Here is a 26,262-nt window from a genome sequence, read left to right on the forward strand (position 1 = left end):
AGTGGCGGCGCTTCTTGGTTCTCCTGTCACGGTCTGGCGGACACGGCCCTCGGCTGCCGTAGAGGAACGGGCCTGGGCAGGTGATGGTGGACATGAGGCCAAGACAAATGGCTTCCGCAGCATCTTGACCTGCCCCATGTGGGAGAAGATGGACTGACTTGGTGTCTTTGAGGACACATCCTAGTCCCTAAATGTCACTTGGTTCGTGGTTTCATTATCTGTTTCAAAGGCACAATGAAATAAATATTTTAAGGGGCAGGCAATGAGGCTCACTCGGCCTGTCTTGTTCTTCCGACTTTCTGGGCTTGTTCAACAGGAAGGAATGTGGGAACACCACAGACCTCACCGCAGCGGGAAGTGCAGTGGGGGGCAATGGCTGACGGGTTGGGGTGCCACCACCGCACTGGGCTGCTGCCACGTGCTGGAGGCTTTGGAAGCTATGGAGACCTTTTCTATGCTTTGGCCTTAACTGGGTTTTGACTGTCAAACAGAGATGTTTCCTTCCCTTTCCTGGTCTTTTGATGAAGCTCTTCTCTTTTTCCAGGACTGGCAGCCTCCATTTGCATGTGATGTCGATAAGCTTCACTTTACTCCGAGGATCCAGAGGCTCAATGAACTGGAGGTAAACTGTAACGCCCATCACTGCTTCTGCGCCAGAATGTTTAGATTTTCTTTTTGAGAGATGGTGTTTTCCAGTGAATTTACCGTCAGCTGCGTTTGACTTGAGCTGACAGCACTCAGGACCTCTGAACGTCAGGGTTTAATTAGTACAGAAATTCATCTGTTTCAGAACCTTCTTAAGGACATACGAGCACAAAAGGTAAAGCTACTGCTTGTTAAAGGGACATAATTCCACACAGAGGTGCTGGTAAGTGGTTAAACTCAGATTGTCCAGTGCTGGAGATTCGTGTCTGTGTTTTGCCCAAGTACAGCATCTTTTAATAGTAGAGATGAAACATCTACAGAGGGCTTTAAAAATAACAAGCTATTAGGAGGAAACAATCACAAAATCTGGATTGAGCTGGTGGAAATTTGCTGTTCACAAGCACTTTCATTCAGTGCTTGCATGAATTCCGAGTGGAAGGAGAGAGCGGCGAGGAGCCCGGTTTGCTGGCAGTGGTGCCAATGGAGTGACGGTGCCTCGTTGCCTGCCTGGTGTCGCTCCTCTGCTTGAGTTCTAAAGTCTTGGTGTGGTTGTGTGAAGTGCCGGGGTAAGGGCTTGAATGCTGGCTTTGGGTGCTGAGAGAGATCTGTGTGGACACGAGCTGGTTCAGAGCTCTCTGGGGTTCAAGAACAAGCTGCTCTGTATAGACGTGGCCATTTTTTACTTTGAAATGTGATGAAAATGTGTCAAAATTTAAGTCAATGTTCTTTAACGTAGTGACAGTCCCGTTATCTTACGGTGTGACTTGCTGTGCAGACAGACTCCTTGGCTTGCCCTGCCCAGCTTGTAGCCATAAAAATGAAACGAGTGCAGTTGGGAGTGCAAAGGGGTAACACAAAAACCCCTTTGTAATTTTTTCTTAAAATAAGCCATAAATAAACCACATTGCGATAAACTATTGCATTCGTTAAGGTGGTAAATGTGATAAATCCTATCTGTGCAGCCAGCGTTGGCACTTTTCAGCAGTAAATACTTCATTGCATGTCTGTTCCCAGAAAGTACATTCCTAAATGTGGTAAGACTTTACAGAAAGTGACTTGAGGAAAGGCTGGTACCTATATGGAATTTTTTTTTTTTGCATATGAGGAGAGGGGGGAAATGCAGAATTATACTTGCAGAGAGAAGCTACTGAGACAGCAGTGCTAGAAACACTGGGATACAAAAGCTTAATCTGCAGTTAGTAAGCAGTTAATTTTCTTTTTTCCAGGCCCAAACTCGTGTAAAGCTGAATTTTCTGGACCAGATTGCAAAGTTTTGGGAGCTTCAAGGATGTACGCTGAAAATTCCACACGTGGAGAGGAAAATCTTGGATTTATTTCAGCTTAACAGAGTAAGACTTAAAAGGAAGAAACTGATCCTAAAAAGCTGTTGTGTGGTCTCAGTTTCTGGGATGCTGTCACAGTTATTCAAGGGAGATTTTGGGGTATATCTAAGCTGAAAAGGGTGTTGCTCTGTTTAACCTAACAGAGCTGTTGTGTCCAAATAGTAAGAAGCATAGTGGGAGTCTCCTTGTGAGCTAGGAGACCAAAACAAATTTCCAGCTCTTCTTTAAAGTTGACCTTGGACACGAACTGGTCAAGAATAAATGTCGGCTTAACTGGAGAAAGCGTCTGAACTGCAACAGCATGAGAAAAAGATTTTTCCATTAGAAATATGGGAGAAAAAAATCCAATTACTTTTAGGGCAAAGCTTGTTGAAGTTCAGGAGGACTTTCTGTATTCTGATAGTAAGGGATGGGATTCACTGACCCTAAGATAACGTTTCCTCTGTTTTCTTTAGGTTTAGGGGAGGTTTATTAGGTTATTTTTGACCCTATTCCATAGTACTTGTTCCAATGAGAAGAAGTGATTGTGCTGGGCTAGAAAGTCTGTTGGAACAGAGTGCAGAGGCGTGACCAGTGGCAGCCGGACGAATGCTCAGAAGCAGCCTGAGGTGCTCTTGGCCATCTCCTACTGGTGCTGCCTCATTTGTGAAGCAATTCAACACGTTTACAGTTCCTGAGCAGGTTATAGGTTATACGATCCAGTTACAGGATTAAAACAACTTCCATGTTTTGTGGTTTTTTAAAGATCTCTACTTCCCTGGTTCAAAATAGCAGTTGAGGTGGCGTCCTGCCTTTTACACTCACATTGCTTCCCCTAAATGCTGATACCTTTAGTATTAAACATGCAACCATTTTGTTTTCCCTTTTCAGCTAGTTGCAGAAGAAGGAGGATTCGATGTAGTTTGCAAGGAGAGAAAATGGACCAGAATAGCCACGAGGATGGGATTTGCTCCTGGCAAAGCCGTGGGTTCTCACATCCGTGCACATTACGAGCGCATTCTCTATCCCTATAACTTATTCCAGTCTGGAGCGAGCCTCTTGGTAAGTTGTGTTGAAGCTAATTGGGGTCCAGGTGATTTCACCAGTCTGGTTTGGGTTTGTTGGTGGCACATTTCCTAGGGCTGCTTTTTGTCCTCTGTGGTGTGCTGGGGACAAGGTGCAGGCTGGGCTGTTGATGCAGCAATTCAGAAAGCCATAGGCAAACTTTTAACACAAAGTGAAGGTTTTGGAATTACTGTTCCAGGTAACCTCTCCCTGACTGCTTTGACTACTCCCTTTGTGTGTTTTCTCCCTCTGGTTTAGTGAAGCCTCATGATAACGGAGTTTGAGACTTCCTACAGCGATTTCTTTAATGCTGTTTTGTCATGTGCAAAATACTGCTCTATTGCCAGGGCATTTCGGGCCCATCTCTCCAACAGAACAAGAGGGCCCTCGTTCTAGATCAGCTGCACGCAGAGTGACTGAGGAGCTCTCTCAAAGCATGGCAGTGCTGTAACTCCTCTCTCTTTCACTAAGGTGTCCGTGTTCAAGAATGCTTCACGTGTAGTTAACAGTATTGGCTCGTGGCTTTTTTCAAGCTTAAATCTTTATCCTTCCTACTGAGATTTGGCCACTAAAACAAAATTTGGGGTTGGTTGGGAGTGGAAGCAGTATAAGCCCTGATGAAGAATAGGGCTCGTCTAGAGCAGTGGTCATTTGTTTGGAAATCCAAAGTAGGGTGCAATTGCCAACATCTGTTTTTATTTATTTGAAACACTTTTACCATGATGATCTTTCAAAGAGAGGAGTGTTTGCCTTTTTTAAGCAAGAAAAGCCCTAATCCCGTTACAAGCATGCCTCTGTCTGCAGAAATCAACACTGGCTTTTACATGCAGCTGCCCAAAGGAGGGAGTGGTTTGACAGAAGTCAGGAAAGGTTGGGATGGGAGGCTTTTTATTTAGCTAGTGACGATCACTTTCCCATGAAGAACAGCTAGATTCTGCAGACCCATCATAAAAAGTAATTTAACTTGTGGAGATTTGAGTGTTTTGCAAAGGGAGGATAAGAATGAGATACAAAACATAGAAGGCTTTGTGCTAGGGAAACTGCTCTAGCAAAAATATTTTGCCTCAGACACATTGTTAAGCAATGGACAGCAACACCATTTTCTGAAGACAGCTCATTGAAAACTTTGCATTTTTGTTTGGTCTGAAGACTGTGGATCCTCTTTTGTTGGCAGCTGGTGTGTTTTGGACACGTAGCTCTCTCTCCTGGTTTTGAAATTCAGTCGCACAGGGAAAGCTCTGATGAAGCTGTAGAATAGTGAAGGTGGTACCACTCCTCCTTGGAAGTGTAGGTTCCCCAGGCGAGCGTCTGTCACACTGCTGAGGTTTACATCCATGGTGCTCTCACCAGTGGACCCTGAGGTGACGCTGCTTTCGAAACGTACCTTCCCAAGCTCTCCCTTGCAATGGGCACCTGTCATTAGTTCCACACCGGTGTGCTGGGTCGATGCACTTCTGATAAAGCTATGTACTACGTATGCTGAACTTCATTTTTTTTTAACTCCTCCCTCCCCAGGTGCCCATGTGTGGCAGAGACGTGTATTTGCAATGAACTTAGAGGATGCACAGAAATGTGTTGGGTTTAGCTCACTTGTCACTCTTCAGATTTGAATTTTTTTCTTCCTGACAGTGTTGTCTTCCAGCTGAGTTTGTTTGGCAATACATTTGTTGAGGAAGAATCTCAGATGAGATTCCTCTTGGCTTCCTTCCATGTGTGCTGACTAAGTGGTGCTTTCCCAGATGCTTCTTGTGTAGGTGTCCGGTTTGTTGTGCGTCTCTTCAGCGCTTTGCTGGGATCCAAGCATCTGTGAGTTTTGTGTCGGGAGCAGATGCAGCTATTCGATTTGACAGCTGTCAGTTTGAGATGTGTGGTTCCTTCTTGCAATATTTCAACAAGCCTTTTGAGAGAAACTCTTCATGCAGCCAGGATGATCATCCATAAAAGATTAGTCCTGGCATTCACTGATTTTTGGTTTTTTTTTTTTTAATTGGTAGCACTTGCAATATTCATTGACTTTCTTCTGCAAAAGCCAAAAATACAGAACAATGTTGTTTCCACGGATGACTATGCCATAATCTAAATCTCTTCCGGATCTGTGTATGGTATTAATTGTTTGGGTGTGGCTTAAATAGATGTTAAACTGGCTTCAGGAGCTGACAGATACCCCAGCTGGAGATACTTCTATACACACACCAAAGCAGTGACGCTTTCCAGAGCCGTTTGGAGGGGAGGGATAGCATGTTGTTATTGCAGCTCTTGTTCAGTCACACAGCAAACATTTCTTAAATCAGCCAGTTTAACACTCGAAGCAGCTCTCCCCAGGGGTCTGTTTATTTTATTCTTATCTTGAAACATTGGACTAGACAGGCCTTGGCTGTTTGTCTCCAGAGCAGTGGCAGTAACCTGTTGGTGTGCTGGTTCTCTTGCTGGTATTCTTAGCCCTGGTAACCCTCAGTGTGACACTACTGAATGATGCTGTATGCCCGGAGGGGTAAATACCCTCCTGCATGATTTGAGGTGACCAGGATCTCCTGTCAGCACATCTGTTGTGCTGCCTTACCCAGGTGTTTGCGTGGTTTAAAATGCAGCTACAGATTGTGGGGCTAGAGATGCTCTTGTGGTCTGTTTTTCAGTGAATACAACTGGTTCAGTCATTCTGGGTCTGGTCTTGTTTCCAAACTAAGGCTTCATCTGGCATTCATCTGCCCGAAGGTTTGTATGCGTGCACCTCTAAGAAAGACGTTCCTGTGTGACACGGGTCTCTGGGACCCCTTATTGTTACTGGAGAAAAACAAGCACCTCTGGAATCTGTTGGTTCTTACACTCAAGCTGGTATGGAGCAGGGGTAGACAGTTGTATTCTGGAAGCACAGGTAGCCTGGGTGGTTCTCTTGAGTGTAAATCACTGCTTCATGAACATCTAAACCTGGAGGAAATTAACTGTATTCATATACATATTTTCCTCCCTTCTTTTTATGGCCTCGAGGCCTGGTGAATGTTCTTGCTGCGCCTGTCGTTTGCCTGCTGAAGGAGCTGCTCCATAGTGTTTCAGCTTATGGGCTTTTAACGTACTCCCTGGCATCATTTGTAGCTCAAGGGTTATATGTGCAACCGTCTCCTCATAATGCAGTGAGACCACGATCCTCATACGTAGGATGAGCTTGTGGTAAATCAGGGGTAGAAGCTTAACCTTCCCAAAAGGCTATGCTGGTCGGGTGAGGAGGGGGCTGAGGAAATGGCAGTGAGTGTCCTGAGTTAAAGGTGAGTGTTCGCATGTGTTTGGGTCAGCCCAGGAGTAAAGGAGGTTCAGGGGAATTCCTGTCCTTCAGTCAGGACTTACACTTAGTTGGAAATGTTAATTAACAGCCATTTCATATCACCGCTTTGCCTTCAGGTTTCGGAGGCACTGGGAAATGTTTCTGCTTAGACAGGAGCTGAAACCCCAATATTTAGGAAATGTCTGCTGGGCTCTTCTCAGTGAATAGTGCCTTTTTTTTCCCATTATTTTGTTTACTTGGACACTCTGCTGAAGTGAGGCAGGTTGTGCTATTTCTTGTTTTTCTCTTTCAAGGTTTCATTACCCTTTGTTTAGGAAAAGCTGTTTGACTCCTGGATACTTGCTTTCAAGGATCGTATGTCCTCTCTTACCAGAAGGGAGTAGAAACTATGGTGGTTTTTTTTTTTTTTTTTTGCTGAAAGATTCAGGTTTCACATGAGGACATGATTCCAGGAACCAGACTTTGTTTAAATTTGTTCTAAGTAGTATCAATCTCATTTGCTTTTCTATTCTCTCATTTTCACGTTGTATCTACTCGCCTTTTTTCTGCTTGTCCATTTTCTGTCCTGAGGAATTGCTGGTTTTGACTTTCTCCTGCTGCTGTTACTGTGAAATAATTCACATAACCCTCTTTCAGCGGGCGCTGAAGGGAGCTGCCCTGTGGAGCTCGTGGCAGTGCTCTGGGGCTTTGGCAGGAGCGGGGCCACTTTGAGTGTCAGCTCCCGTGCATAAGCTGCACAGTTGGGTGGTTTGTGTGTTTAAGTTGAAATTAAGTTAGACGTTTACTTTCAAAGAGTAAGTCTGGAGCTTACAAAGTCTTAGACTGAAGGTGGGCTTAAATAAAAGAGGCATTCCGGAGGTTTCTGTGAGCAGTGTCGGGGACTGTCTGTGGGTGCTAATGATACCCTGTACCCTTGTCTGATACTGCTTGTCTGTTGAATACCTATTTCCTTCAGCATGGGCCTGTCCTCTAAAGTACCGCTTTCCCCTCCCTCTCCATCCCCCTCCTGACCCTCACTGGTGTCCGAAGGTCTGGTTTCCAGGCTGTACGCAGCCACGGTCACACAGAATCATCTGGTTAGAAGAGACTTTTAAGATCATTGAGCCCAACTGTTCCCCCTGCACTGCCAAGGTCCCTAAACCATGTCCCTCAGCAGCACCTCCACACAGCTGTTAAACCCCTCCAGGGATGGGGACTCCACCACCTCCCTGGGTAGCCTATTCCAATGCTTAATGACCCTCTCTGTAAAGAAATTTTTCCTGATATCCAGCCAGAATTTCCCCTGACACAACTTAAGGCCATTCCCTCTCACCCTGTCATTCATAACATGGCAGAAGAGACCGACCCTCACCTCGCCACAACCTCCTTTCAGGTAGTTGTAGAGAGCGGTAAGGTTACATCACTTCTTGCCACGGTTCTCTTGCAGCGTCTGTCCTGTCCCCTCTTGCTGAGAAAATGCTCCTGTTGCGAACAGATGAACAGCACTGGGGAAATGTGGATCTAGCAGCTCCTGACAGCATAAGGCTTTTTCTTTCTTTAGGATTTGTTGTTTACTCGTTAAAACCGGTTGTGTTTAGTCGGCTGGTGCTGACTGTTGTGTGGCTTGACAAACTTGGGACTGTCATTAATTATTCTTTTTCTTGCCAAATGTCTCCACAGTTTTCAGCAATTAAATATGTTCATTCAGCAGCTTGAAAGAACTAAAACTGTTCTTACATCCTTTTGCTTTCTGCCAGAGTTGTGCTCTCTAAAGCACACAGAGAGCACAGCTCCCTCAGAGGTTTTGGGCAAACTGGTACTTCGGCTAAGACAGGGATGTGTGGTCGGCTCTAGTTTACTTTTATATTCTTTATGATCTCCCAAAGCACCATCTACTAGAAGAATTGGTACGACCATAGAGAACTGTTCGGTAACATTTAAAACATGACTTTGGCTTTAAGATGCTTTACTATGGTTATTGCATTCAGCAAAAGGGCAGGAAAAAGTGATTTTGTGCCTTGTTCAAATAGGTGATGTTACAATCGTCATGAATACCAGTTTATTAATGCAGCGCAGTAATTATTGAAGCCTGTCTACATTCTTTCATGTTACCCAGGAAATTGCTCTACACAGTTTGTAGTGGAAGTGGAGGCAGAAATTAAGTTAATCCAATTGTGTCTCTTCAGTGCTTGCAGAAACCAGATCTCACCAGTGACACAAAGGACAAGGAGTATAAACCCCATGATATTCCACAGAGACAGTCGGTTCAGCCGTCGGAAACCTGCCCGCCGGCTCGTCGAGCGAAGCGCCTGAGAGCAGAGGTGAGAGAACCCGTCCTCGGGTGGGCAAACGCTGCGCAGTGACCAAGCCCAACACTGTCACGCAGCCGTGGTTTCCCTGGCCGCATGGCACCACAGGCTCTCGTGCGGTTGCAAGACATTATTTCAAAGGGATCACTCATGTATACGCATAAGAAACTGCTGTTGTACTTCATCTTTTCATTGTTAAATGTACCTCAATATTTATAAATGTATAAATTATGCATAACATGGTAAGGATTGTGTGGGGCCTTGAAAAGTGTGTTACTGAGGTTGGGAGTTTTGCAAGGCTCTAGTGAAGCTGCTCCACTTGTGCATTATTTAGGAGTGCGTATGCTGTAAGAATGTTTTTAGCATGATTGTAAATAATACGGTGCTCGTAGATTAAAATACAGCAACAAACTGTAGAAGTGAAACTTGTCTGCTGCAGCTTTGCCCTCTGTGTGTTCCTCAGGACAGCCAGGGAATGGTAGTTACTCCTTAAACATGTTTGGAGGTTTCTGTACGTCTTTCAGTAGTTGAAACCAGATGTTAGAGCAGAGAAAGTTTGTGTTATAACATTGGCATTGTTGCATTTAATTGTTTATTCCCGACTCTATTGATTTGCGGTACTTTCACCATGCAATGTAAGGAAAGAGCTGCATGACGCAAAGTCAGTCCATGTAGGTCTGTACAGTCCGGCAGGGCTAATCTTAACATGTGCTGAAAGAATACTCCTTTGGATAAGCACAACACTTACTGATGCGCAGAGTTCTCCAGGGAAGACACATTTTCAGAGATCATGATGTCTCCTTCACTGCTGGAAAACTGTCATACTGTGACATTGGTCTTTCCAGGCCCGTGTTCTGCCTTCAGAGAGTTTACTATTTCTTTTGTTTGAGCAGATGAAGAGTAGGGGAGGCTTGTTCCTGGGAGACAGTCTAGTTAGTGCTGACATCATGAGTTAGGAAGGTTGTGATCGACTCTCTTTGTTTAGAATCTGGATTTCTAGTTAAGTTTGTTTCAGACTCTAACTCCCGTTGTTCTTGGGCTTTATTATTACCAAGTAGTTCAGCTCAGCTGTTGCAAATCCTGCCAATGACTATTCTTAGTTAATGAGTTACGATTAAGGTGTTCTAAAGCTTTTCTACACAAATACCTGGTTCCATGTTGATTTATGATTGAGGAAACCTCAGTAGTTTGTTCTGAGACTCTCCATTTGAAGCATCTGCCTGTGGGTGGAGGAAGCTGGATCTCATGTATCCTTTAGGGGCAAATAGACACTAGAATTTTACCTGTTTCTCTGACTGGTGTCAGAGCCCACTTTTGTCACTTCTGTGGAAACAAACTGCTCATTCTTAGCCAAAATGCAAGGAGCTGTAGTAGACAAGAACTTCCAAGAGTTCAAGATTTGTTCAGATTTGTTAATGTGTTCTGCTCCATTTCAGTGCAAAGTCAGCAAAGTTGATTAAATCCACTTTATTCTACATTGAAGCTACAAGCAGTTGAGTTTGGGGCTGACCTGGTTGCAAAGTACTGATCTTTGGTTAGCGTGTCTCAACATTTTGCTCTAATGAGATACACAAGGATTTGTCAGTGTCTCAAATTGTAAAACCTAAGTTCATTCTCATGTTTACCGCTTTTCAAAGGCATCATAACCATCTATTATAAACCTTTAGAATAAGCAAACTACAGGAGAGTGCTGTGAATTACTCTTACTAGTGAAAAACACAGCCTGTAGGAGAAGTTTGCCGCCGTGTAAGACCCAGTTTTACCTTGCCGTTTCCTACCAGGTGAGTAACACTTAGAGAAAGTGTTCAGAAATAGAAAGGAAAAGAGCAATGACAGTTGGTTGTGAAACGCAGAGGATTTCCACACTTGATGTCAAAAAGATGAGGGTGAAAGACCAGAACAATGCTGCAGAAGTGCCTGTGAGAGGAATCGGCGTGATGATTCAGGCCGGGAAAAAGAGCTGCTCTCGTAAAGCTAAATATAGGCTCAAGCACAGAATGTGGGTGCAACTCATACAAGTTACAGATGCTGAAGATGAGGCATATGTTCTGGCATTGCTTGAGAATTGGCACACACAGATCCTGATTCGGTGTTACTGAATGGAATGAATGGTGGGTTTTGCATATCTTAAGCACTGGGACCTTGTGGAGACAGTAACCGGGACAAAGAGGACACCAAAGGGGAAGGTGAAATAATGTCAAAACCACCTCTAAAAATGCCAAACAACCAACCTCCTAACCCCTCCCCTTGGAGTACCTGGTGATGTGTCAGGCTGGAGGTTGTACTGTAGAGCTGGCCCAACAAGTGCTGTTATTTGGGGTTCAGAGGGTGGTTGATAGAGGGCTGGCTGGTGGGAGTACCAAGAGAGCAGTTGCAGGACCTCATTTCCTTAAGAAATGAGGCTTAAAAAATGCAGTGTTGGAGAAACCCATCTTTACACAGAGGGATTTCAGAATTGTTCTCCCACAGTCTCAAAATTCCAGGGAAGAAATATAAGAATTAAATGGAAAAACATTTTGCTGTGGTGAAAGCTCCACAATACACCTGTTGAGTTCCCTGCTTTTAGAAGACCAGAGTGTGCTCTGCTTCTCAAGAGTGAAAGAAAATCCCTGACAGCCCAAAGTTCCTCATTCCTTTGCTTCTTGCTGAGTTCCACCGAAATCAAACTGTGCTATCGTCATTGGCCCAGGCTTTTTGTGGGGTGTCCTTCCAAACCGCTCCAGGTTGCTCCCTGTGTTATCTCTCTGTGAACTCCTTTTTAGATAATTGAATATAAGTATTTCAGAAATTCAGGTTGCCTTTGCAGATTTATCTATTTGAAAGTATAAAATGGTTCTTCAAATTTAAACAAAGTCCTCAAAGTCTTTCTCTGCCCTTCATCTGCCTGGCTTTCTCCTAGAGCAATCCGGTTACAGGTCTTTAGACCTCCATTGTACCGCAGCAAAGCGTTGGTGTCTCACTGTAGCTGGTTCTCTGAACCTTTTTTTAATTTGCAAGTAAAATTTTTTTTTCCAGGTTCTTTTCTCAGCTCGTGAGAGTACTAAACTGTATTTGCAAACCTTGCAGGGTCTGCCAGCAGAGTTACTCAGCTGTAGAGACTTGCAGAGAATTACCTCGGCACTCTCTGCTCAGGACTCTGGGCATTGGACGTCGCCAGCTTTCTCCCTCCTGCAGAGCCAGAGCAGGGGGGAGGGTGGGAGGAGCTGGGTGCTGGGGGATCTCTTGGGGCTGCAGCCTGTCCTGCAGCCTCGCGGGCACTGGCCAGCTGTGCACTCCAAAAGCATTGGTCAGGGTTGGGCAGGCAGCCGTGAGTTTGGGTGGCAGTGACCATTTTCCCAATACAAGTGTAAAACCAAGGTGTTCCAGCTAAGGACGTTACTGATTTCTTTCTTTTTATTTTCTTTTTCCCCTTAGGCAACCAATATTAAAACTGAATCTGATCCTCCAGAAGCCAGAACTCATAATCTGAGACGTAGAATGGGATGTGCTCCTCCGAAGCCTGAAAATGGTGAGTGGGCAGTCGGGGAGTGAAGGAAGATGTGAATGCAATTTCTGCTACAAACTCACTTGAAGACCAGAGATAAATCCAGCAGCTGGAAGAATTCAAAGTATTTTACAAAGTTACTTCTGTTAACTTTATTTTTTATAACTTGGAAGTTGTTGTAGAAGTTCTTCTATGGCTTTGAAATCTTTTTGTTTGTTTTGTAAGCAGTTGAGTTTTCTTGGACAGGAAGATACTTGGAGTTGAAAAAATTCCACTTTTTAAACTGCAGTGTGTTTTGTGAGGCAATCAGCAAAAGGATTGGAGCTGTACTGGTATTTTTAATAGCATCAATCCACTAGCTTTAAAGAGAGGAAACTTTTCAGAATGTATCTGATTTCAGTCACTTCTAAGAAAGCTCTAGACATTTTTTTAACACTTCCATTTCTGATGGGTGTGGGCATTCTTCTCTTTAATGTCTTGGTTTGCTCTTGGACCCCACGAAACGCCTTGCCTTGTCATGCCCAGGTGTGAAGGTCTCTGGCTCTCTTGTAACTTCAGCTAGGGGCTTCCTGTTGCCCCCTTGTCTGCAGCACCAGAGCCCAGGGATTCTCCACCCTCTGAGTGTGGATTTGGGGGTGTTGGGTTATTTTGGTTTGGTTTTTATAATGTCAGGAATGCATCTGGGAGATGTGCCCAGATTAGGCATGGGAGTAAGGATGTAGAGGAACCTCTGCTGTGTGCTCATCTTGGATGACACATTTTCGTGAAAGCTCCTGCTACCAGAAGCTGCTGTGTGAAGCTGTAGGAAGCTGTGGTGGTGTTCCCTGTCTCTCTGTGATGTGCTGCTGTAAAACTGCTGGAGTAATTCAGCCACAGCATTAACAACCACATGGAAACAAAATCTTAGTTTGTGAAGATCCTCGTAACTTAACTTAAATGGGGTTTAAACTACCCTCTCCAGCGTGGGCCATGACAGTTGTTGCTAGCTGGGGATGACGTTGCAGGTGTCCACACCTCGCCCTGAGCTAACTGAAACAAGTGTGTGCTGAGGATAACTAGGAATTCAACAAATACCTGGGAGAGATCAGTTCAGCAAGTAATGGCAAATACACTAAATCATACCGAGTAGTGCGAAGCATTAAAGCAGTTTGTAATGCGCTCTTCTTTTCCTGTTGCTCCAGAAAAGGAAATGCAGAGTGCAGTGAAGCTTCCAGAGAAGAAAGAACTCACTGGGGAGCCACCAAAAGACAAATCCAAAGGCCGATCTAAAAAACCTGCTAATGCTGTGAGTATGCTCTGCCCTTCTGCTGCCTCACAGGGTCTGCCTTCACTTGGGCACACAGTGAAATCTTGTGCCATTTCTACGAAACCAAGGACTCACTTGTGTTCTTCACGTAAACCTGTGGTTGAAATGAAGCAGTATCTGTGCCTGCAGATCACACATACTCATCAAGCTTCGTGCTGTTACGGAGCTGAAGGGAGGAGGGCAGTTTCATGATTTAAAGGAACTTGTCTTCAGTCTCCAAAGTACAGTCTCAAAATGAGCATTTTGAAAGAGTCCGAGCAGAAGCGCTTCTTCTGGGGACTCTCCTCTGGACTGAGCACTCTCCTCGCTGCTCTTCAACCTCAGGGGAGCCTAATGTGAGCTTTGGCACCAGCTCTCGAGCAGACCTGCCACTTATTTCACAGTTTCAGCACTAACTTGGAAGCTTTGTTGTTCAAATGCTTCTTAAAAACACAACCTTGTTCCTGCTCTAACTCTCCAAACCCCCCCTTCAAAAAAAAAAGCCCCAAGCTGAAGGTATGTGGTTTGTCACACTTCTGAAAAGATGACACTGAGCTTCCTTCTGTCCAACCACACTGAGACACCTGAGAATGAGATGTGCTAGTACTGAAGGCTGACACCCCCACCCCCAAACAGAAAAAGCTTATGGGGAGGAGCAGGAGATGCTGCTGCTTTTTTTTAACACCGTAAGTCAACAGCATCTGCTTGTCCTCGCAGCTCAGTTCTGGATTTGAGAAGAGCCTTCCAGTCTGTTGCTGCTGAAGGTGAGTGGCGTAGGACAGGCACCGGAGAACCCCTCCCACAGTACTGCAATGTCTGCGCCTTGTCCCTGGGGCTCGGGAGCTGCTGTGAGACCTCCATCAGACTGCTCTGACAGCTGCCCCCCTGCCCAAAAGCTCCCACCTCTGCTGGGGAACTGGTGCCTTTCAAATTACAATGGTCTTGGCCAGCATCTCTGGGGAAAAAGAGGAACGCTGCCAGCAAGAGGAGACCCTTTCTCTCTTCTGGGGTTCCAAACAGTTGGTCTCAGAGGATGAGACATCTGTGCATGTGAGAGCAAGAAGAAAAGGGATTTGTGAGCCCCCAGGAGGTGTTCCCTTCTACCTGCTGAATCCCCAGTACTGCTGGTTTGAACTGTCCTGGCCACAGAGTCCAGGCTGTCGTTTGGGGAAAAAGCCACCTGGAAGACCCTGCGACTCTGGTGGCCCTTCCTTGAATTACAGAGCAGGGTATTTAAACCTTTACAGAAATACTTTGTCCTTGCTTGTCTCGTTTCTGTTTCAGAGATAAAGTAAAGAAGCTTTGGCAAATGTCTGGGAGACTGAGTTACCAAACTGCTCTTTCCCCTGGAGTCACCTCGAGTGCAGAAACCCATTTTGTGTTGCAGGTGGATTTGTACGTGTGTCTCCTGTGCGGCAGCGGTAATGACGAGGACCGTCTCCTGTTGTGTGATGGCTGTGATGACAGTTACCATACTTTCTGTTTAATTCCACCCCTTCATGACGTTCCCAAAGGGGACTGGAGGTGTCCCCAGTGTTTGGCTCAGGTAATCCGAGTTAGGCTGAAGGTTATTTTTTATTTTGAGGTTTTTTAAACTTGATCTTGAGGATGGAAAATATGATTTGTCATTACTTAAGTCTGTGCGAAGAAGGTGATAGAGGATAAAGCTAAAATGAAGCCTGGGTGTGCTTCAAAGGGGAAAGCTATTCCTCTGTATTTTGGAGCTAAACATTGATGTGCCTGTACAGACTGCACTGGATTTGAATGGGCGCCTTTCCTCTGTGCTTAAAATTGGACTCTCACCAGGTGCTTCAGGGTGGAGGGCTCTTCTCTTTTTTTGCTGAGCTCTGCTAGAGGAAGGAGAAATGAGGTATACTACTTCATTAACCTTTATGCAGATTTATAAGCAAATATTGTGATTCCGTGAATGAAGCCGAGTAGTTTCTTCTCCTGACTGTGGGACTTGGGGCAGGGTCCTGCCACCTTACCCACCAGATGGTGGAATAGTTGCCCGTTTGTGCAAAATCTGAGCACGGATTATTAATGTATAGAAATTCTAGAAATAACGATCTCTTCAATTGCAGGAGTGTAATAAGCCTCAAGAAGCGTTTGGGTTTGAGCAAGCAGCAAGAGACTACACGCTTCGCACATTTGGAGAAATGGCAGATGCCTTCAAGTCCGACTACTTTAACATGCCAGTACACGTATGTTCTCGTGTTCATCCTGGTGCCATAATGTAGACTTCCAGGTTTTGTGCTTAGTCAAAATCTGTACCTTTGGAGGGGGAGGGGTTGGAATGGGCTGAAACCCCAGCTCAGGGGCTGGCAGTCACGGCAGCAGATGTGTGTTCTTGATGGCGTCTCAGGGTTTCTCCAGGCACCAGCTTCTCGGTTTGTTTGGGTTTTTTCCACTTCTGAAGAATTGTCTGTAAGGAAGCGAATACTCTGTCACCTATTCCTGAGAGAACAAAGCAGCAGCATGTCCCAGATGGAACCACTTTCCTGCTGTGCTATTTTTTTTCTCTTGTTGAAGTGATTTTTGATTAGGGGAAATGCAATTCAAGCTGTTGGAGGCTCCTTCCTGAGATAGCTTTTGTGCACGTGCTTTTTAAACACTGACTCCTCAGTGTGTGCTCCTTGGTTTTCTTCTTCTCATATCTAGATGGTCCCCACTGAGCTGGTTGAAAAAGAGTTTTGGAGACTTGTTAGCACCATTGAAGAGGATGTGACGGTCGAATATGGAGCTGATATTGCTTCAAAGGAATTTGGCAGTGGCTTCCCAGTGAGGGGTGGGAAATTTAAAGTTAGACCAGACGAAGAGGTAGGTCTGTACTAGTTCACTGAGAACATTTGTCTTGCAGTTCTTCATTAAGTAAGTCTCTTTGGTTCAATACTGGGACTGGGTTGCAAAGTGTTGGTTTTGTGTATCTGGCATGGTATTTGGAGAGGAGAATTACATCAGAGTTTTCAAGAAATAAAATCTGTTATGTGCAGACATTAAAAACCACAGGCTTATCCTGGAAGTTATTTATTAACTTCCAAACTTAAAAAAAGAAAGTAAGTCTAATTTTATCACAGCAGGTCAGATAAGGTTTGTGAAAGGAGCAAAGACAATGGAGGTTTTGTTCTCTGAGCCATTGACCTGTTTCTTAGATGTTTCAGGTGGGAAAGGAGCTTTTCCTCTGTTGCTGTTTTGGCAGTTTTACCTTCTTGAGTTTTTGACTTTGTGTTGTATAAACCTATGCTGTCTGTTCAATTTTCAGGAGTACCTTGACAGTGGCTGGAATTTGAACAACATGCCAGTGATGGAGCAGTCTGTTCTTGCTCACATCACTGCAGACATTTGTGGGATGAAACTACCCTGGCTCTATGTCGGCATGTGCTTTTCTTCATTTTGTTGGCACATAGAAGACCACTGGAGCTATTCGATTAACTATCTGCATTGGTGAGTTGGAGGAAAACTCTCAGCCTGAGAAGCAAACTCCCTTTCATTCCCTCTCCCCCCTAAAACCAGATGGATAGAGTTCAGGCCAGAAGAACTCTTACAGTCCTGTAGCAGTAGGGTTAAATTTGACACAGCACGATTCCTGCATTGATTTTTGGCCAAGAGGTCCTGCTTTGGAAAGAGACATCCATTCCCAGTTGTGAAAAATCCATGAGAGCTGCAGCAGAAACTCCATCAAATCTTTTATTGTGCTCAGTGTAAAACTAAATCTCATGCAAGTTGTTTTAAAAATCATCTCGCTTCTACTAACAGTCTTAGGATGCTGCCTGTTTCGTGGCATCGGGTAGATCATTCTATCACAAATCCTCTCATCAAATGAACACTTGTCAGCTCTAATCAGGAAAGGTCTTTGCCATCTCTTTGATGTGAACTTCTTAAACTTCTCACCATACAACACCTTTTCTAGAGTTTGAATTACTCTGGTCACTCTTCCTGAAACCTGCCAAGCTCTTTCCCCATCCTCGTTCACGTAAACATTCCAGCAGAATGGTAAAGCGACATGCCAGTCTCTTTTCAGGAGGTTGTCGTTCTGGTCAGTTATTCAATTGCTGCTCCATGACGTAGCTGCTGCTGCAGCACCATCCAAGCAGTCAGGGATTGAATTTGCTTCTCTTCTTACTGTATGACATTATTAAAACAACGGGTGGAGGGAGGCGAAGTAAAGGAGTGATCAGGATTACATGGGAAACATGATCTTCCTTGTCAGGTAGTGGTTGGTTTGTTTTTTTCTGTCTGGGTGTTCGGTCAGGCTGTGAGAAGGAGAGGGGTGGTTTTGTTTGCAGTGGAAACTTCTTCTGGGAGAGCTTCCCTCACTGTGTTACACTGGTGGTGTGTCCAGGCTGCGTCAGAGTCTGCAGGCCAGGCCAGAAAGAAGCGTAAGTCCATCCGTGTCTATGCACATACATTCGCAGACACCCCTGAAAGCTGCCCTTCCTGCTTTTAATTTATTTCTCCTCCACCATGAAAGTCCTTGATGTCTTTTGTTTGTTTGCAAATACTCTTCTGTATTTCCCCTCAGCTTTGAGGTTTAAGTTTGAGTTTATGTTTGAGAGCAACATGCAGCTGAGGTTAATGCTCTTTTCGGCCAGAGGAGTCAGTCGTAGTGAATTGCTGTGGAAGAGGCAATGCCTCACTCTCTGAAAAGACTGCAGGAGGCAGGAGTTCTTGTTCTTGTGAAATCCCGGGGATGGCACATCTGTCTTCAGCGTTTCTGAGTGCCCTGAAGGAGCCTGTGTCCCGGGACAGTATTCTGAGCAGAGAGTCCCAAGTGGAGCAGGCTGCAGCAGCAGCGGCCTGCTTACAGGGCTGAGGGCAGGGGTTGTCCTGCCTTACTCTAAATCCTTTCACCTTGAAATGGTGAAAGGAGAAAACCAAATCTTTGCTTCTAAAGGTGCTTTCAAATCAGTGAGACGTCGGTCCTGGGCAGAGGAAATGCTGCTATCGTTGACGCTCATATTTCTAGCAGCAGAGATGTGGAGCTGTCAGGTAGCAGTGCAGAGCAAACAGTGACCTTCATCTGTTCCTGCCTCTTGCAGCCTTCCTAGGGCTGACGCCTGAGCGCAGCAGTTAGAAAGACTCACTTCTGTTCTTCTGAAGTCCAGAGACCCCTGGGACAGGTGTCCTGCTCCAGGTTAGTTCATAGCTGCTGTCATCCATCCCTCGACCCTGACATGTACCAAGGAGCAGAAATCTTGACTAACCCTGTATTGGGTCAGGACACGGGACCATCTTTACTTGCATCTGTGGCTGGTTTTCCTGAGTTTGTAGAATTGTTCTGGGACAATGACTGGGTCCAAGGCTGCGTAGTCATTTATCACTGCCTAGAGACAACTCTGCTGGTGCTACTCCTTGTGACAGCAGTGTACCTGCCCTTCCACAGTCCCTCCCACCAGCTGTCCTCTTCACCATGACAGTGGAGCTGCCTGAGTATAGAAGTGAGCTCTGAGGTATGAGGCTGTGGACTCATACCTCAGGTAGTTCTTCTGGAATCCTCCCAATGGCTTCAGGATTCAAGGAAAAGATCACTGTTGCTCAGCTGTGCTCTGCCAGCTCTTCAGGAGTCTTGAGAAGGTGATGTGTCTGTTATCTTCTTTTCTAAATACCTTTTCTAACATTGTTCTTGTAAGAGACTGGAGGGCACTTTCATCTTTGTGGTGCCAGCTTCATTGGAAACCTGAGACAGTGTCTCCTGGAACACATCTGCAGAACTGTGATTTTCTCAACTGGCCGGCACTGAGTTAAGCTGTTGCTAAGAGTTCTTTGTTCCCATTCTGGATCTGGACTTTTTTTTCTCCATGTCTTTTCATAATTTGGAAGTTTAGTTTCTACTTACTCTGTTGCTTTTATGGCACTTAAGCGCGAGACAGACCTGGCATCAGTGAGATCCAAGCAGGAGTTTGTGTTCACGGTAAAAGAAAACAGTGTCTGTTTTGAAGTTGTGCTGGAATCAGCAGAACTTCACTGAGGGATTCTTCAGTCTGTGGGTTTTTTCCCCCAAATATTTGAAGTGTATGCTCAGAAATGTAGGTAATTAAAGACTTAGGTCTGGAGCAGGGATCTGTGTAAACAGTGAAGGTTCGGGAAGGTGCATAATCTTTGCGTTCCTTCCCGGTGAAAGACCCCTCTTTTGACATGGTGTGTTTTAAAGTAGAGACTGAAAATGTAACATACCAGATTACTTATATGTAACTGTTTTTAATAATCTTGCAGGGGGGAGCCTAAAACGTGGTATGGAGCCCCAGGGTATGCAGCTGAACAGCTGGAGGATGTAATGAAGAAGCTTGCTCCAGAGCTCTTTGAATCTCAGCCAGATCTCTTGCACCAACTTGTCACCATAATGAACCCGAATACTTTGATGGCCCACGGAGTGCCTGTATGTTGTTGGACTCCTGTGCTACTCCCCCAAACCCTCTTTCATTTGCACTGAACTCTACTTCAAAGCTGATAATCGAAGCCCCTTTTATTCCAGAGCCGGTGTGGTAGTGCCCACATGTGGTATATCTTCCTTGTCTGGTGTAACGTGCCGGTTTGAACAGACGGGCAATGGGATCATTGCTTGTGGAACCGCCTGGCAAACTCTTCTCCGGAGATCCACCGGAGTGTGTGTCGAGTTCTGTAGCTCAGCTGGAGAGCTTAGCCTCGACCTTGGAAACAATGGCAGGAGCTCTTCTCTGTCTAATCGGACACGGGGGGTTTTGGCACGGAGCTTCTGGCGAGGGGCCAATACCTATTCTTCCTTTATTTGTCATCCATGTCCTCTTTTCCTGGATAAGTTCTTAAGTATTTAAAAACATTTTTCATCAGTTTCCATCATATTCCATACTAGATTATTCATGGGAATTATGTCCCTTTACAATTAATTAGCTTTTGACTAGCTGACCTTGGGACTTAAAGGAAAATCTGGAAAAAGTAGCCAAATTTGTGGTGTTTTTGAGAGACTTCAAACCTGAAGGACGCGGGAAGACCTTCCTGCTTTCCTGCTGGTTGTAGAGCACCAGGAGGACTAGATTTACAGCAGGATGAGCTTCTGAGTAGATTCCAAATTTTTCTTCCCCTTCAGCTGTCCGTTGAAGCGAGCCTTGCCTGCACTTTACCATGCGCAGGGCTAGCTAAGTGCGAAAGGCACAGAAAGCTGACCAGGACAGCTCAGAGTGGGGGTATGGCAGAATGAAACCCCTTCGATTTCTGGGGTTTAGATGAGATGTTACCGAATGCCATAGTTCTTGGCAACACAGAAGTTACTAGGAATTGGAAATCCATATCTCTTCACAGCCTTCGGTTCTGGTCAGGTTTGCCCTAATGCTTCTCTGTCTTTTCTCCCAGGTTTATCGAACCAATCAGTGTGCTGGAGAGTTCGTGATCACCTTTCCAAGAGCTTATCACAGTGGCTTCAATCAGGGTTTCAATTTTGCTGAAGCCGTGAACTTCTGCACGGTCGATTGGGTATGTTCCACAGCCAGCTCTCCATTCAGTGTATGGTTCCAGAGTTGCTCCTCGCTGATGTACGGCTCTGACCTACTGCTGCTGCGCAAATCTAGTCCGCGGAGCTGGAGGAGCCTCTTGCTGGAAGTGTAATGTTCCTTTCTTTTGCGCAGTGAACTGTGGGTTTTCCCTGGTTCTGAGGGTTCAGTTTGAAATCAAACATCAGGGCTAATGTATCTTTTACAGCAGGAGGTAGGCAAGGTCCTCAGTATGCCGAGAGTGCGGGAAGCACCAGAGCTGCTAGAACCTGCTCCTGTCTTCCCAGATTCCATTCAATATGTCAAGAGCTGGAATGAAATTTTTCTGCTTATTGCGCTGGACTTCTCTTGGAGGTGCTTTCCACAGCTGAAAAACAAACCCAGTGCAGACTCCTTTTCTCCTTTAGCTTCTGTGATTAAATGGGATAATCCATGTAACCCCCACTAAGAACAGTTCAAAGACTTTGCTGGTCCTCTTGGGGGAAAAATAAGAATGGCATCTGATGTGAGTACATCCTCCTGGGCAGCAGAGGAGCTGCACATTTTTGGGGGAAGAATCTTGCTGAGAAGGAAGCAGAAAGTTCTAATGTTCTACCAGAATCTTTAGACCAGTAGTTTATTCTGATCAGCTTCGCTCAGCTCGTGGATACCACAGAGACAGGCACACGTTACAGTTGTTAGGTCATGGTAATTTATTATGGTTTTTGTCTTTTTTTTTTAGTACAAGCAAATGGAGGGTAGTTGCTCCCATGTTACAACTAAACATTTCTCCTTCCCAGCTGATTTCTCAGACACGGTGTTGCCTGATCTCAAAGATCCTTTGAAGCTACTGATAATTCAAATTACTCCCCTTGATTTTTATTTTCCTCAAAAAGGTCTTAGCTGTTTGTAAATGCAGCCCATCCAAAAATTTAACTAGATTTAAAAAACGTCACTTGAAGTAGGCAATGACTAAAACTGGAAGGAAGCTTTCAGCGTTGGGACTGTGTTTGCCTGTTGGTTGGTTTGGTTTTGGTTTTCCTCTTGTTCTTCCTAGAGTTTTGTACCGGACTCTAACACAGAGCCTCACCATAGCCTGCGCATCGCTGTCCGCCTGGCCAGTGACAGCCCACAGATAAAGCTGTGACTAACCTGCCTGGTGCATGATGAATTGTTTGCTCTGCCTGGGGTTAGTGAGGGACTTCACTGGTCCGTGGAGTCAGCAGTTTCTCATGCTGCAGCACCGTTTGTGTCCTCCATAAAGCAGCCACGTGATTTGAGAAAAAGCTCGAGTGTGCCCTGCAATCCACCTTCGAGGGGCACCCCTCAAGGGGAGAGAACAGGGCAGAGCTCTGTCCTCTTTGGCACTTGCTCAGCCTCGGTGCCAGGGTCTTAAGTTGTGTCAGGGAAAATTTCTGTTGGATATCAGGAAAAATTTCTTTACACAGAGGATCATTAAGCATTGGAACAGGCTGCCCAGGGAGGTGGTGGAGTCCCCATCCCTGGAGGGCTTTAACAGCTGTGTGGAGGCGCTGCTGAGGGACATGGTTTAGGACCCTAGCAGAGCTGGGGGAACTGCTGGACTTGATGCTCTTTAAAGTCTCTTCCAACCAGATGATTCTAATTCTGTGTTTTTAGCTTGGGTCTTCCTGAGCCTGCTGTGGTTTAGTGACGCCTAACTGTGGTCTCTTCCAGATAGTGCATTACCCCCATGAACCAGTGCAACAACCTGCCACCACAGGGTCCTCTGTGTAAGAGTTTCAAGCAATTCAGCTTTACAGGAGCTCAGGGCCCTGATTTTTCCAGTTTTACCTTCTGAATAATGAATGTTGTTGCCAGAAGGATTTGTCTTGGCCTTTCAAGGCCTAACCACTTTTGGGTAGTAGCATAGAAAGTTAATATCTTTATGTAACTTTCAAAATGAACTCTTTATTTGATGTTTGCCAATGCAGCTGCCGCTGGGTCGCCAGTGCGTGGAGCATTACCGCCTGCTCAACCGCTACTGCGTGTTCTCTCATGACGAGATGATCTGTAAGATGGCTTCCAAAGCGGATGTTCTTGACGTTGTGGTGGCATCTACGGTTCAGAAAGACATGGCTGTTATGATTGAAGAAGAGAAGAGGTTGCGTGAGAAGGTTGATAAACTGGTGAGTTGCAAGCAATGACATTTTATTGATGGAAGAAACAGTGGAGGCAGAGGTGTGGAAATGTGCTGGGCCTCGTGGCGTGGTGTCAATGGCTCAGAGCTACGTTCCTGAGCAGCCTTGATGACTCAGAGGACCACTTGGGTGCAGAGTCAGTTGTGGTGCATCTCATTTTAGCATCTGCCCTTTAATACTGATCAGAATGTCTCTTTTAAAGCCGTATTTGTTCTTGCAGCAGTTCAGTAGGAATAGCTGGGGTTTCTTAACGGGGATTTCTGCCTCCCTGCTTTTAATACCTTATTTCTAAACTTTGTTGTTGCTTTGATAGGTTTAGCTTCTGATGCTTTAGCTTGGAATAATCACCTCTTTGTTAGACTTTGAAGTGATGTAACACACTCTCTTGCAGGGAGTGACTGACTCGGAGAGGGTGGCCTTTGAGCTGTTCCCCGATGACGAGCGTCAGTGCTTGAAGTGTAAAACCACCTGCTTCATGTCCGCTGTCTATTGTCCATGTAAACCTGGGCTGCTGGTTTGCCTGTACCACGTGGAGGATCTCTGTTCCTGTCCCACCTACAAATACAAACTGGGGTAAGCTTTAAGCAGCAAATGACACTGTGTGCTGGGGTGTTTATGGTCCATGTAGATGCTGTGGTGTGATGGTTGGGTACCTGCTCTGTTCTGTCAGTGGTGCTGTCTCCATACTCCGTTTCTCCCAGTACTTTGCTGGTATAATGCCCCACAAACAAAGTGCTTTTTTGTGTGCTCACACACAAAGGCTCTTTCTTTTCAGTGTTTAGCTCTTCTTGCTCTATAATGGCAAAAATTGCTGGATGGATTAGTTTGCTTTTGTATTTATAGCAACCAGCTCATCATCCCTTACAATCCAGTCCTCGGAGTAATGTTGTTTTACTTTCGTTTGCTTTCCTGCCTGTCGCCACTGTTCCTTTCCTGCTGTACGTTACACCTTTGTCCTACGTGACTGTAACTCGTCCTAAGACAATTTCACGATTGCTTCAATTGTAAGTGTTGAAATTGCTTTTTGAGGCAATTGCAATATTGGAATTGTCTCCGGAAGAACATGGTGTGCAGGTCTCAACGACACAGTCCGGGGTGCCCAGCAGGTCATCACTATGCTGTGCGGCCCAGCAGATCCCAGTGCCTCTCCCTTCCACCCTCCTGCTGCCCCGGGGTTGTGCTGGAGTTTGAATTCTGTGTGGTTTCCAGGTACCGCTATACCCTGGAGGAACTCTACCCAATGATGAACGCACTAAAGATGCGTGCGGAATCCTACAACGAATGGGCTTCCAATGTCAATGAAGCGCTGGAGGCAAAAATTAACAATAAAAAGAGTGAGTATCCTGCCTTTCATCTGTGACACGTAGTTCTAAACGGCTGGGTTTTCAGTGTTTAGTTTCTGAACCTTAGCAACTTCTGTCTTACATGACAATCAAAAGAAATCATCTGTAATTTCAAGTTTTAAAGTAAATATTTTAGGTGTTATAGTCCCAGAAATTAGGCTGAGCTGTCTCTGTGTGAGAAGATTGTAAATAGCTTTGACACAAAAGATAACTGAAGTTGAAATAGAAATATGTTCCAAGTTGTGTTGCTCAGCCTCACCATTTAAAACCCGTCACAAAGGGAGGCTTCTGTTCACTTCGGGTCTTTCCCCAAAGGTCTCCTCAGTTTCAAGGCTTTGATAGAAGAATCAGAAATGAAAAAGTTCCCGGACAATGACCTACTGCGACACCTCCGTCTGGTTACGCAGGATGCGGACAAGTGTGCCTCGGTTGCGCAGCAGCTTCTGAACGGCAAAAGACAAACCAGGTAAATGCCTCTGTGTGTGTTTGCGAGACAGCTGAGGCACTGTAGAGAGGTGGCAGGGGCCAGTGAGAGATGCTGATGTTCTGTTAGACTTCAAAATGAAGTAACCTTTCTGTTTTCTCAGGAGAGCTGTCTTTCACAGGGAGAGTCATCTTTACTACATGCAGAAGTTAAACTCCTGAGTGTTCAATCTCCTTGGCTGACAGCTGGGCAGTAAATTCATGCTAATGAATTTCCTTTCCAAAAGGAAAAATTGGTGTGGAATTTCCAGACAAAGCAACACCCAACAAGATTCAGTCCACTTGTGTTTGTGTGGTGGGGGCTGAGGATCCGTCAGTGGGGCACTTGCCATTACATTCGTTACACTTTAGGCCTTGTGGGAGAATGAAGTGTCCAAACTTCCTGAGCTGGTGATGATGGGAACTCTGTATGGGAGCTCTGGAATGTGCTTGCTCTTGCTTTGGCAGCGCTTGGGTTAAATCTTTGCAGGCAGGTTATTTACCCGAGGGATTTGAAGATAGGGCAGTGGCTGGGTAACACGTTCTTCATGAGCTGGCTGCCTGGTCCTACTGGCACTTCCCAGGTCTGCAGTGAGTTGAAAGGAGTCGGAAGATCCAGGAGGACAAGGGCCAGATCTCCTCATGCTGTTTCCCTGTGCTGTGTTGATGTTCTGACCTTCCTCTGGGGGATCACAAATTACCATCCGCTGTTGGAGATTCTCCACCCAGACTAACAATGGCTGCATCTGCCTCACAGCTGAGGTTTCTAAGTAAATCTTGGGTTTACGTGTGTGGAGGACGATATTGCTCAAGTCCAGCAATCTGAGCAGGCTGAAGTACTTCAGGAAAAATGTTTCTCTTTTGTCCCATCTGGACAATTTTCACCTGTTCCTGCTGCTTTGAACACCGTGGTGTTTGTCAGAGCAGCTGCTCGGTGCTGGTGCAGCCACACGTGCATGGTTCCGCGTGTTGCCTGCCTCAGCAGGGCTCTTGTAGCTTGTCACTCCCTGTGTTCTTGCAGCACTTTAAAGGCTGGCTTTGAAGGGCTTGGGTAGTCGAACACTCAACTGCTGTTTAGACATGATGCTTGCAGCTGCGCTTTCCCTTTCTGGTGATCCTTGAATAAGTCTTTGTAGCAAGGACTTCATAAAAATTCACTGCCACTGCCTTGCAAACACAAGAGGATGAAACCCGTGTCACAGCAACATGAAAATATTACAGTAGGAAATGAAAATCTCAGCGCTCCAGCAGGCATGACTTCTGCCAGATAGGTAATCTCCAACCTGGAGATTCATGGCACCATTATTGAAGGACTTGTCCACTCCTCATCTCTTCCTTCCTTTAGTGGTGAGCCGTCTCTTTTCGTTCTGGCATCCCCCCTCTGCGTGCTCCCACCCTTGCTGTTTGCTGAGGCCTCCTGATGGTGAACTTGCAGCAGCAGCCAGGCCCTTTCCAGCTGTTCTGTGCCAGATGAGCTCTTCCGAGGGGCC

At 45.5% G+C, this 26,262-nt stretch overlaps 1 protein-coding gene across 1 annotated transcript in view; it reads left to right on the forward strand.

The window, feature by feature from the left end:
- Positions 1 to 544: 544 nt before the first annotated feature.
- KDM5B (lysine (K)-specific demethylase 5B) overlaps positions 545 to 26,262 on the forward strand; it is a gene marked incomplete at its 5' end in the record, with an annotated part of 43,424 nt that continues 17,706 nt past the window's right edge. Inside the window, 16 exons of the mRNA XM_010144169.1 lie at positions 545 to 622; positions 1,872 to 1,994; positions 2,859 to 3,029; positions 8,475 to 8,609; positions 12,012 to 12,105; positions 13,263 to 13,366; positions 14,754 to 14,912; positions 15,451 to 15,570; positions 16,028 to 16,186; positions 16,629 to 16,810; positions 19,580 to 19,742; positions 20,693 to 20,812; positions 22,761 to 22,955; positions 23,359 to 23,540; positions 24,177 to 24,301; positions 24,626 to 24,776. Coding sequence (XP_010142471.1) covers positions 545 to 622; positions 1,872 to 1,994; positions 2,859 to 3,029; positions 8,475 to 8,609; positions 12,012 to 12,105; positions 13,263 to 13,366; positions 14,754 to 14,912; positions 15,451 to 15,570; positions 16,028 to 16,186; positions 16,629 to 16,810; positions 19,580 to 19,742; positions 20,693 to 20,812; positions 22,761 to 22,955; positions 23,359 to 23,540; positions 24,177 to 24,301; positions 24,626 to 24,776 — 2,261 coding nt within the window. The remainder of the gene's footprint in view (positions 623 to 1,871; positions 1,995 to 2,858; positions 3,030 to 8,474; positions 8,610 to 12,011; positions 12,106 to 13,262; positions 13,367 to 14,753; positions 14,913 to 15,450; positions 15,571 to 16,027; positions 16,187 to 16,628; positions 16,811 to 19,579; positions 19,743 to 20,692; positions 20,813 to 22,760; positions 22,956 to 23,358; positions 23,541 to 24,176; positions 24,302 to 24,625; positions 24,777 to 26,262) is intronic.

The sequence above is a fragment of the Buceros rhinoceros genome, unplaced genomic scaffold (genome assembly GCF_000710305.1).
Source record: "Buceros rhinoceros silvestris isolate BGI_N320 unplaced genomic scaffold, ASM71030v1 scaffold21269, whole genome shotgun sequence".
In the NCBI taxonomy this organism is placed as follows: Eukaryota; Metazoa; Chordata; class Aves; order Bucerotiformes; family Bucerotidae; genus Buceros; species Buceros rhinoceros.